Raw genomic sequence first — 13070 nt, 5'->3', positions numbered from 1 at the left:
CACACATGGTATTGTAATGTGTCTGTTATCCGTCCAATGTGTCCGCACTGTGACCAGATGTCCTGGTCCCTCCATCCCTGATAGTGAATTATTTTACATCTGTTCTTTCAAAATAAGCTAAATGTTTTTACTAAGTCATATTGATGCCATGAGTCAATGATGGCACAATGGTACCAACTCTTAATGACTTTAGAAAGCGGATAATTATGATTCGCTGAAGTGTTACAGGTCGCACACAATGTTTACCGTGAACGCGGTCTCTGCTAACGCGGGAACATTGCCTTTAAATGTTAATCACGCTGTAATGCTGAATTTCCGCGATACGGATTGAATAGAGCCCTAAATGGTTTCAACTGTCCAGATCCGTCTACACTTGTAAGATTTCCAGGCACTAAAGCGTGCCTGACTACCTTCCGAGGTGGTCAGAAAGATTCTATCACTATCAGATTACAGTGTGTCTACAACTGACTGAATATGGAGGCACAATCAGAATGTGGACCAAGGACGCATTCTAGAACCAGGTACAAACGGGGCTAAAGTCTCATGGAGAAAATATTAACCTTCTTGTTTACAGTTCTCAGGTTTGTGCACATCGTGTCACTTTTTTCCCCTGCATTTAATTTAAAAAAGCAGAATACACAGTCTATACAGACACAAATTGTGATATTAATCCGATACACACAAAATAACATCCTGTTTTACGGTGTCCATATTAGGACAGCTCAGAACAAGCCCTGCTGAGACTAGGAGGCAGAGCATGTTGCCGGGATCGGGGCACCACCAGTACAGAGCTGCTCAGGAAAGGCAGCAAGCAGGTGTGAGTGCATCTGAATGCACAGTGAGGCGAAGACTTTTGGAGGATGGCCTGGTGTCAAGAAGGGCAACAAAGAAGCCACTTCCCTCCAGGAAAAACATCAGGGACAGACTGATATTCTGCAAAAGGTACAGGGATTGGACTGCTGAGGACTGAGGTAAAGTCATTTTCTCTCACGAATCACCCTTTCCGATTGTTTGGGGCATCCAGAAGACAAGGTGAGCGCTACCATCAGTCCTGTGCCATGCCAACAGTAAAGCATCCTGAGACCATTCATGTGTGGGGTTGCTTCTCAGCCAAGGGAGTGGGATCACTCACAATTTTGCCTAAGAACACAGTCATGAATAAAGAATGGTACCAACACATCCTCCGAGAGCAACTTCTCCCAACCATCCAGGAACAGCTTGGTGACGAACAATGCCTTTTCCAGCATGATGGAGCACTTTGAAATAAGGCAAAAGTGATAACTAAGTAGCTCGGGGAACAAAACATCAATATTTTGGGTCCATGGCCAGGAAACTCCCCAGACCTTAATCCCATTGAGAAGTTGTGGTCAATCCTCAAGAGGCGGGTGGACAAACAAAACCCCACAAATTCTGACAAACTCCAAGCATTGATTATGCAAGAATGGGCTGCCATCAGTCAGGATGTGGCCCAGAAGTTAATTGACAGCATGCCAGGGCAGATTGCAGAGGACTTGAAAAAGAAGGGTCAACACTACAAATATTGACTCTTTGCATCAACTTCATGTAATTGTCAATAAAAGCCTTTGACACTTATGAAATGCTTGTAATTATACTTCAGTATTCCATAGTAACATCTGACAAAAAATATCTAAAGACACTGAAGCAGCAAACTCTGTGGAAATTCATATTTGTGTCATTCTCAAAACTTTTGGCCACGACTGTAAAGTCAAATTGCAGGTTAGTCGAGGTAATGTGTTCATGTAGGTAGAGCTAAAGTGACAATGAATAGATAATAACTAGAGAGTAGCAGCAGCGCAAAAGAGGGGTGGGTGTAGAAGCTGTTAAGACTTTGGACCTAGACTTTGGCGCTCCGGTACCGCTTTCTGTGCGGTAGCAGAGAGAACAGTTTATGACTAGGGTGGCTGGAGCCTTTGACAATTTTTAGGGCCTTCCTCTGACACCGCCTGGTATAGAGGTCCTGGATGGCCCCAGTGATGTACTGGGCCGTATGCACTACAGTGTCTTGCAGTCGGAGGCTGAGCAGTTGCCGTACCAGGCAGTGATGCAACCAGGATGCTTTAATGGTGCAGCTGTATAACCTTTTGAGGATCTGAGGACCCATGCTAAATTTGTTCAGTCTCCTGAGGGGGAATAGGCTTTGTTGTGCCCTCTTTACGACTGTCTTGGTGTGTTTTGACCATGATAGTTTATTGATGTGGACATAAAGGAACTTGAAGCTCTCAATCTGCTCCACTACAGCCCCATCGATGAAGCATTGTGGAGGAGGTGTGATGGTGTTTTGTTGGTGTTTGTTGTTCTGTGATTTATGTGGAATTCAAGGCACACTTAACCAGCAGGGCTATCATCATTTTGCAGTGATACTCCATCCCATCTGGTTTACGCTTAGTGGGACTATCATTTGTTTTTCAATAGGACAATGACTCAACACACCTCCAGGCTGTGTAAGGGTTATTTGACCAAGAAGGAGAGTGATGGAGTGCTGCGTCAGATGACCTGGCCTCCACAATCACCTGACCTCAACCGAATTGAGATGGTTTGGGATGAGTTGGACCACAGAGTGAAGGAAAAGCAGCCAACAAGTGCTCAGCATACTTTTTTGGTTACTACATCATTCCATATGTGTTATTTCATATTATTCTACAATGTAGAAAATAGTCAAAATAAAGAAAAACCCTTGAATGAGTAGGTGTGTCCAAACTTTTGACTGGTACTATATATATATATTACATTTATGGCCTTTTTATATCATAGAGGCTATTTATATAGAACATTTGAATAAACTCTATTATATTTATAAATATGATAATATTTTAGGTTGATTATAATTCCATTACACACTTTCTGATATAAACACATGCCATACTTTTATTTTCCTGCAAAAGTAAAAGCAGGAAATTCACCACCTCGGCCTACTGCCATTCATTCCAATTAGACCTGGTTGGATTTCTCCCTGACCAAGATGGCTGCCATTTTCAACTCATTCCGGAACGTTGAGGGTATATAGCCACTCTATTAAGTTAATAGGACCTCTATGGTTCTAACTTTGTAAAAATGTATGAATACAATCATATATGTTATTACTGGTAATCATGTTCTCTATACTCACTTCAGACTGTATACACATACGACTACTACTACTACTAATAATAAGACATTCATTTGTGTAGCACATTTCATACCTGTCACATGAATTTACATTGAAGCGTATTTATTTATACTACCGACAAATACCCTTTCCTGATTTATTTGTGTATATTTTTAGTGGTTAGAAGAAAAGTTGCAATTTATATTTCTTGAAATTTCAAGTTTTGTTCTTCGGGAAAGAAAGTATCCAAAATAACTAGGTGTTGTAATCATTACATTATCAGTGGAATACTGAATACGTATTTGAGTTTGATTTTACTCTACAGGCAACTCTTGCTGTGCCCATACTCCACAACACATTTATTAAACCTTTATTTAACTAGGCAAGTCAGTTAAGAACAAATTCTTATTTTCAATGACGGCCTAGGAACAGTGGGTTAACTGCCTTGTTCAGGGGCAGAACAACAGATTTTCACTTTGTCAGCTTGGGGATTCAATCTTGCAACCTCGCGGTAACAAATCCAACTCTCTAACCACTAGGCTACCCACCTCTCTAACCACTAGGCTACCTACCTCTCTAACCACTAGGCTACCTACCTCTCTAACCACTAGGCTACCTACCTCTCTAACCACTAGGCTACCTACCTCTCTAACCACTAGGCTACCTACCTCTCTAACCACTAGGCTACCTACCTCTCTAACCACTAGGCTACCTACCTCTCTAACCACTAGGCTACCTACCTCTCTAACCACTAAGCTACCTACCTCTCTAACCACTAGGCTACCTACCTCTCTAACCACTAGGCTACCTACCTCTCTAACCACTAGGCTACCTACCTCTCTAACCACTAGGCTACCTACCTCTCTAACCACTAAGCTACCTACCTCTCTAACCACTAAGCTACCTACCTCTCTAACCACTAGGCTACCTACCTCTCTAACCACTAGGCTACCTACCTCTCTAACCACTAGGCTACCTACCTCTCTAACCACTAGGCTACCCACCTCTCTAACCACTAGGCTACCTACCTCTCTAACCACTAGGCTACCCACCTCTCTAACCACTAGGCTACCTACCTCTCTAACCACTAGGCTACCTACCTCTCTAACCACTAGGCTACCTACCTCTCTAACCACTAGGCTACCTACCTCTCTAACCACTAGGCTACCTACCTCTCTAACCACTAGGCTACCTACCTCTCTAACCACTAGGCTACCTACCTCTCTAACCACTAGGCTACCTACCTCTCTAACCACTAGGCTACCTACCTCTCTAACCACTAGGCTACCCACCTCTCCACAGGACGTGTAATACATCCAAACACATATTTCAGGAAAATTTTAAAATCTTTATTTACATCACACATAACACAAAAAGCTTCTTATTGCCCGACTATATAATATAAATACACTCTGCTCGTATTTGACTGTTGAAATGGTGTTTTCAATGCTTCATTCAGTGTGACTATGTGATAGATATTGTGGGCAGACACCTGATCAATCCGTGGCCCTGTGTTTCTGCAGGTGGCTTCTAGCTTGGTCCCAGATCAGTTTGTGCTGCATAGCCAACTCCTATGATCGTTGTCATGCAAATCAGCACAAACAGATCTGGGACCAGGCTAGATGCCCTCAGCTCGACTACCTCCAGGTATAATCAGTACATGTGTCTCTACATGTATGTAGTTCATTGGGTATATACCAAATCTACTGCTCATGTCCACCAATGTCAGGTTCATTCCATTAAAACGGAGTTCCTTCAGGATCCTCATCAGACCTGGGTTCAAACAGTATTTATTTTCGCTCAGCGTTTGATTGAGCCAACCAGGAATGCTGGATTTGCACGTTTATGGTCTGTTCTACTCACTCTATTGTGCCAGGCAAGCTCAATCAAACTCTGCTAAATGATTTTAAAGAAAAACAATAACTTTTAACCAATAACTCTTAACTCGTGTAACCATCACAACCCCTCCCCACCCTCCTCCTCCTCTCCTCCCCCAGGATCAAGTGGTGAGTACAGGCAGCTTGGTGCTGCTAGAGGGGGGTATTAGGGAGTGGCTCTGGCCCTGCATCTGCATCTTCAGCCTCTGGATCTCCACGCGCTGCAGCTGGATGATACGCTCCGCTTCCTCCTCGAAATTCAGCCTCGCCACTAAACCCCTCCCCTCCACAGAGGTCAGCGCTATGGGGATACAGAGGTCAGAGGTCAGTGCTATGGGATACAGAGGTCAGTGCTATGGGGATACAGAGGTCAGCGCTATGGGGATACAGAGGTCAGCGCTATGGGATACAGAGGTCAGCGCTACGGGGATACAGAGGTCAGCGCTATGGGATACAGAGGTCAGCGCTATGGGGATACAGAGGTCAGAGGTCAGTGCTATGGGATACAGAGGTCAGCGCTATGGGGATACAGAGGTCAGAGGTCAGTGCTATGGGATACAGAGGTCAGTGCTATGGGGATACAGAGGTCAGTGCTATGGGATACAGAGGTCAGCGCTATAGGGATACAGAGGTCAGAGCTATGGGGACAGAGGTCAGAGGTTACACTACGGTGATGCAGAGTGGTCAAGAGGGTCATATCATGCTTTTTCTTGCATTAATGTTAATTTCTTAATAAAACATTTTCATTTTAGAACGCATGGGAAGTCGTTCCATCACTACATAGAAACAAGAACGCGTTCAAAACTATTGAAGATGAACAGGGGACTAATTTACTAGCTAAGCGTTTGCACCAAAGTTTGCAGAATGTTTTTTCCAAAAAGGATTCCATTATTGAAGACAGAACGAAAAGGTCAAATAAAGGTCAACGTGTGAACGCAGGATGAACCGATAAAACAAGTAGAAACAGATCCAACTCTCAGGTCAAACTGTTATCTGGGTTATAGTGAATATCAGATATTGTTGTGTGTGAGGGTCCAGTCACCAGTGAGGTCTGAGGAGCTCAGTTTCTTTTTGCTGATGCCTGATTGGCTCTTATTGTCGTGGACCTGAGTCCTCACCAGACGCAGCTCCCGCCTCAGATCATTGATCTCCTTTATCAGAGACACGTTCTCCTGGAAAAGAGACATGAAACTGAACATCAGTGCTAAACTGAAATTAGGATTTTGAAATATCATTTAATTAGTGGAATAAGGAATGTGAATAAACCACACTATATATCATGGAAGGTAAATTCCCAGCTCTCAAAATTGGGTTGTAGGTCATCATTTTCTGGTTGAAAAGTCATGTTCAGCAGGGGGGAAACGTTTTTAACTGGGTAGGTACAACCTGAATTTATCCAATAAGAACAGATTTAAATTTTCAGTTACAAAATGTTTTGCTACAGTGTGCCCTACTGAACACAACCTTGGTTTTTCACGTTGAAGCATTGTCTTCACAGGCTTTTCTCAACCCATTTTGCCCACGGGGCTTCAGTTGGTGTTAGCGAGCGTCTCTCCCTCCCACCTTCATGATCTTGACGTTTTCTGTCCGGTGGACCTCTGTGTCTTTGGCCAGCTTCCTCTTCAGAGATGCCACATTCCTCTCCAGGTGTTCCCTCTGACGACTGTACTCCCTCTGGATGTCTGCGTCCACACCCACTATGTCCACCTCAACACACACATTACACACATTACACACACACATTACACACACATTACACACACATTACAGACACATTACACACACATTACACCCACTATGTCCACCTCAACACACACATTACACACCCACATTAAACACCCACATTACACACCCACATTACACACACATTACACACACATTACAGACACTATGTCCACCTCAACACACACATTACACACCCACATTACACACATTACACACATTACACACATATTACACACACACATTACACACATTACACACACACATAACACACATTACACACATTACACACATTACACACATTACACACATAACACACACACATTACAGACACATTACACCCACTATGTCCACCTCAACACACACATTACACACATTACACACATTACACACACACATTACACACACACATTACACACATTACACACATTACACACACTACACACATTACACACACATTACACACATTACACACATAACACACATTACCCACACATTACACACCACACACATTCTACAAATTACACACATTACACACACATTACACACATTACACACATAACACACATAACACACATTACACACAACACACATTACACACATTACACACATTACACACACACACACACATATTCATTTTACTAGCATGTGTGTATTTGTGTTTCCTGAATATTTATTCCGGATGCTAACTGGTAATTAATTCCCTTAAAGTGGTACTTTATCAAGAACATTTTAGAAATGCATCCAGCTAATCTGTGTTAGGTGTGTGTCTGTGAGCCAGCATGCAGAGCAGCACTTGAGTGTGTGTGTGTGTGTGTGTGTGAGATATCTCACCACATCACTCTGCTGGACGTAGTGATCATAGAGCTCTCTGATACTATCCTTTAACCTCTTAGGCTCCTGGATGAAGCCTACACAGTTATGGAGGTCTGTCTTGAACCTGCGTACCAGGGCCTCCACGTCCCTCACCTGGGTGAAGAGAGCAAGAGTACACCATGACAGTTTCTGGAATTACCAAACAGATATATTCATATACTTTGTTTATGTACAGCATCAAATCAAAATGTTAATTGTCACATACATGTGTTTAACAGATGTTACTGCGGGGGTGTAGTGAAATGCTTGTGTTTCTAGCTCCAACAGTGCAAGTTCATTTTATCTTTATTTAACTAGGCAAGTCAGTTAAGAACAAATTCTTATTTTCAATGACAGCCTAGGAACAGTGGGTTAACTGCCTGTTCAGGGGCAGAACGACAGATTTGTACCTTGTCAGGGAAATGAACTTGCACCTTGTCAGGGAAATGAACTTGCAACCTTTCGGTTACTAGTCCAACGCTCTAACCACTAGGCTACCCTGCCGCCCCGTAATAAGTAATATTTAACAAATAATATCTAACAATTTCACAACAACACATAAATCTAAAGTAAAGGAATGGAATTAAGAATATATAAATATTTGGACGAGCGATGTCAGAGCGGCATAGACTCAGATACAGTAGAATAGAATAAAGTATATACATATGAGATGAGTATTGCAAAATATGTAAACATTGGGCTATGTCTTTGAACTAGGCCTATATACTCGAACTCAGCAGTCTCCAACCTTTTCCAGCATGAGAGCTACTTAAAAAAAAAAAATGATGAAACTTTGCAAGCTACTATTTTTTTTAATGCTTTCAAATAGGCACATTATTTCCTTATTATTTCTCTAACCACTAGGCTACCCACCTCTCTAACCACTAGGCTACCTACCTCTCTAACCACTAGGCTACCTACCTCTCTAACCACTAGGCTACCTACCTCTCTAACCACTAGGCTACCTACCTCTCTAACCACTAGGCTACCTACCTCTCTAACCACTAGGCTACCTACCTCTCTAACCACTAGGCTACCTACCTCTCTAACCACTAGGCTACCTACCTCTCTAACCACTAGGCTACCTACCTCTCTAACCACTAGGCTACCCACCTCTCTAACCACTAGGCTACCTACCTCTCTAACCACTAGGCTACCCACCTCTCTAACCACTAAGCTACCTACCTCTCTAACCACTAGGCTACCTACCTCTCTAACCACTAGGCTACCTACCTCTCTAACCACTAGGCTACCCACCTCTCTAACCACTAGGCTACCTACCTCTCTAACCACTAGGCTACCCACCTCTCTAACCACTAGGCTACCTACCTCTCTAACCACTAGGCTACCTACCTCTCTAACCACTAGGCTACCTACCTCTCTAACCACTAGGCTACCTACCTCTCTAACCACTAGGCTACCTACCTCTCTAACCACTAGGCTACCTACCTCTCTAACCACTAGGCTACCTACCTCTCTAACCACTAGGCTACCTACCTCTCTAACCACTAGGCTACCTACCTCTCTAACCACTAGGCTACCCACCTCTCCACAGGACGTGTAATACATCCAAACACATATTTCAGGAAAATTTTAAAATCTTTATTTACATCACACATAACACAAAAAGCTTCTTATTGCCCGACTATATAATATAAATACACTCTGCTCGTATTTGACTGTTGAAATGGTGTTTTCAATGCTTCATTCAGTGTGACTATGTGATAGATATTGTGGGCAGACACCTGATCAATCCGTGGCCCTGTGTTTCTGCAGGTGGCTTCTAGCTTGGTCCCAGATCAGTTTGTGCTGCATAGCCAACTCCTATGATCGTTGTCATGCAAATCAGCACAAACAGATCTGGGACCAGGCTAGATGCCCTCAGCTCGACTACCTCCAGGTATAATCAGTACATGTGTCTCTACATGTATGTAGTTCATTGGGTATATACCAAATCTACTGCTCATGTCCACCAATGTCAGGTTCATTCCATTAAAACGGAGTTCCTTCAGGATCCTCATCAGACCTGGGTTCAAACAGTATTTATTTTCGCTCAGCGTTTGATTGAGCCAACCAGGAATGCTGGATTTGCACGTTTATGGTCTGTTCTACTCACTCTATTGTGCCAGGCAAGCTCAATCAAACTCTGCTAAATGATTTTAAAGAAAAACAATAACTTTTAACCAATAACTCTTAACTCGTGTAACCATCACAACCCCTCCCCACCCTCCTCCTCCTCTCCTCCCCCAGGATCAAGTGGTGAGTACAGGCAGCTTGGTGCTGCTAGAGGGGGGTATTAGGGAGTGGCTCTGGCCCTGCATCTGCATCTTCAGCCTCTGGATCTCCACGCGCTGCAGCTGGATGATACGCTCCGCTTCCTCCTCGAAATTCAGCCTCGCCACTAAACCCCTCCCCTCCACAGAGGTCAGCGCTATGGGGATACAGAGGTCAGAGGTCAGTGCTATGGGATACAGAGGTCAGTGCTATGGGGATACAGAGGTCAGCGCTATGGGGATACAGAGGTCAGCGCTATGGGATACAGAGGTCAGCGCTACGGGGATACAGAGGTCAGCGCTATGGGATACAGAGGTCAGCGCTATGGGGATACAGAGGTCAGAGGTCAGTGCTATGGGATACAGAGGTCAGCGCTATGGGGATACAGAGGTCAGAGGTCAGTGCTATGGGATACAGAGGTCAGTGCTATGGGGATACAGAGGTCAGTGCTATGGGATACAGAGGTCAGCGCTATAGGGATACAGAGGTCAGAGCTATGGGGACAGAGGTCAGAGGTTACACTACGGTGATGCAGAGTGGTCAAGAGGGTCATATCATGCTTTTTCTTGCATTAATGTTAATTTCTTAATAAAACATTTTCATTTTAGAACGCATGGGAAGTCGTTCCATCACTACATAGAAACAAGAACGCGTTCAAAACTATTGAAGATGAACAGGGGACTAATTTACTAGCTAAGCGTTTGCACCAAAGTTTGCAGAATGTTTTTTCCAAAAAGGATTCCATTATTGAAGACAGAACGAAAAGGTCAAATAAAGGTCAACGTGTGAACGCAGGATGAACCGATAAAACAAGTAGAAACAGATCCAACTCTCAGGTCAAACTGTTATCTGGGTTATAGTGAATATCAGATATTGTTGTGTGTGAGGGTCCAGTCACCAGTGAGGTCTGAGGAGCTCAGTTTCTTTTTGCTGATGCCTGATTGGCTCTTATTGTCGTGGACCTGAGTCCTCACCAGACGCAGCTCCCGCCTCAGATCATTGATCTCCTTTATCAGAGACACGTTCTCCTGGAAAAGAGACATGAAACTGAACATCAGTGCTAAACTGAAATTAGGATTTTGAAATATCATTTAATTAGTGGAATAAGGAATGTGAATAAACCACACTATATATCATGGAAGGTAAATTCCCAGCTCTCAAAATTGGGTTGTAGGTCATCATTTTCTGGTTGAAAAGTCATGTTCAGCAGGGGGGAAACGTTTTTAACTGGGTAGGTACAACCTGAATTTATCCAATAAGAACAGATTTAAATTTTCAGTTACAAAATGTTTTGCTACAGTGTGCCCTACTGAACACAACCTTGGTTTTTCACGTTGAAGCATTGTCTTCACAGGCTTTTCTCAACCCATTTTGCCCACGGGGCTTCAGTTGGTGTTAGCGAGCGTCTCTCCCTCCCACCTTCATGATCTTGACGTTTTCTGTCCGGTGGACCTCTGTGTCTTTGGCCAGCTTCCTCTTCAGAGATGCCACATTCCTCTCCAGGTGTTCCCTCTGACGACTGTACTCCCTCTGGATGTCTGCGTCCACACCCACTATGTCCACCTCAACACACACATTACACACATTACACACACACATTACACACACATTACACACACATTACACACACATTACACACATTACCCACACATTACACACACATTACACACAACACACACATTACACCCACATTACACACACATTACACACATTACACCCACTATGTCCACCTCAACACACACATTACACACCCACATTAAACACCCACATTACACACACACATTACACACACATTACACACACATTACAGACACTATGTCCACCTCAACACACACATTACACACCCACATTACACACATTACACACATTACACACATATTACACACACACATTACACACATTACACACACACATAACACACATTACACACATTACACACATTACACACATAACACACACACATTACAGACACATTACACCCACTATGTCCACCTCAACACACACATTACACACATTACACACACACATTACACACACACATTACACACATTACACACATTACACACACTACACACACATTACACACATTACCCACACATTACACACCACACACATTCTACAAATTACACACATTACACACACATTACACACATTACACACATAACACACATAACACACATTACACACAACACACATTACACACATTACACACATTACACACACACACACACATATTCATTTTACTAGCATGTGTGTATTTGTGTTTCCTGAATATTTATTCCGGATGCTAACTGGTAATTAATTCCCTTAAAGTGGTACTTTATCAAGAACATTTTAGAAATGCATCCAACTAATCTGTGTTAGGTGTGTGTCTGTGAGCCAGCATGCAGAGCAGCACTTGAGTGTGTGTGTGTGTGTGTGTGTGAGATATCTCACCACATCACTCTGCTGGACGTAGTGATCATAGAGCTCTCTGATACTATCCTTTAACCTCTTAGGCTCCTGGATGAAGCCTACACAGTTATGGAGGTCTGTCTTGAACCTGCGTACCAGGGCCTCCACGTCCCTCACCTGGGTGAAGAGAGCAAGAGTACACCATGACAGTTTCTGGAATTACCAGACAGATATATTCATATACTTTGTTTATGTACAGCATCAAATCAAAATGTTAATTGTCACATACATGTGTTTAACAGATGTTACTGCGGGGGTGTAGTGAAATGCTTGTGTTTCTAGCTCCAACAGTGCAAGTTCATTTTATCTTTATTTAACTAGGCAAGTCAGTTAAGAACAAATTCTTATTTTCAATGACAGCCTAGGAACAGTGGGTTAACTGCCTGTTCAGGGGCAGAACGACAGATTTGTACCTTGTCAGGGAAATGAACTTGCAACCTTTCGGTTACTAGTCCAACGCTCTAACCACTAGGCTACCCTGCCGCCCCGTAATAAGTAATATTTAACAAATAATATCTAACAATTTCACAACAACACATAAATCTAAAGTAAAGGAATGGAATTAAGAATATATAAATATTTGGACGAGCGATGTCAGAGCGGCATAGACTCAGATACAGTAGAATAGAATAAAGTATATACATATGAGATGAGTATTGCAAAATATGTAAACATTGGGCTATGTCTTTGAACTAGGCCTATATACTCGAACTCAGCAGTCTCCAACCTTTTCCAGCATGAGAGCTACTTAAAAAAAAAAAAATATGAAACTTTGCGAGCTA

General features: G+C 42.9%; 2 protein-coding genes across 2 annotated transcripts in view; both read right to left on the bottom strand.

Moving 5' to 3' along the window:
• Nucleotides 1–4433: 4433 nt before the first annotated feature.
• Nucleotides 4434–8320, bottom strand: LOC149970840 (cilia- and flagella-associated protein 57-like). The gene is made up of 5 exons (XM_090225638.1): nucleotides 8309–8320; nucleotides 7540–7674; nucleotides 6547–6690; nucleotides 6026–6155; nucleotides 4434–5284 (listed from the first exon to the last, which is right to left on the bottom strand). Exons 1-5 carry the CDS (start codon nucleotides 8318–8320, stop codon nucleotides 5106–5108), a joined length of 600 nt encoding a protein of 199 aa, XP_090081764.1. The 3' UTR covers nucleotides 4434–5105.
• An 820-nt stretch (nucleotides 8321–9140) lies between these two features.
• Nucleotides 9141–13070, bottom strand: part of LOC110509042 (cilia- and flagella-associated protein 57) — a 40103-nt gene continuing 36173 nt past the window's right edge. Inside the window, exons 19-22 of the mRNA XM_036966689.2 lie at nucleotides 12271–12405; nucleotides 11254–11397; nucleotides 10733–10862; nucleotides 9141–9991 (exon numbers count right to left, since the gene is read on the bottom strand). Of these exons, the coding sequence (XP_036822584.2) occupies nucleotides 9813–9991; nucleotides 10733–10862; nucleotides 11254–11397; nucleotides 12271–12405 (588 nt within the window). The 3' untranslated portion in view covers nucleotides 9141–9812. The remainder of the gene's footprint in view (nucleotides 9992–10732; nucleotides 10863–11253; nucleotides 11398–12270; nucleotides 12406–13070) is intronic.

This window comes from Oncorhynchus mykiss, chromosome 28 (assembly GCF_057628025.1).
Source record: "Oncorhynchus mykiss isolate SJ-2025 chromosome 28, ASM5762802v1, whole genome shotgun sequence".
NCBI classification, from domain to species: Eukaryota; Metazoa; Chordata; class Actinopteri; order Salmoniformes; family Salmonidae; genus Oncorhynchus; species Oncorhynchus mykiss.
Note: the sequence above shows the minus strand (reverse complement) of the source record. Positions and strands in the feature narration are given on the sequence as shown.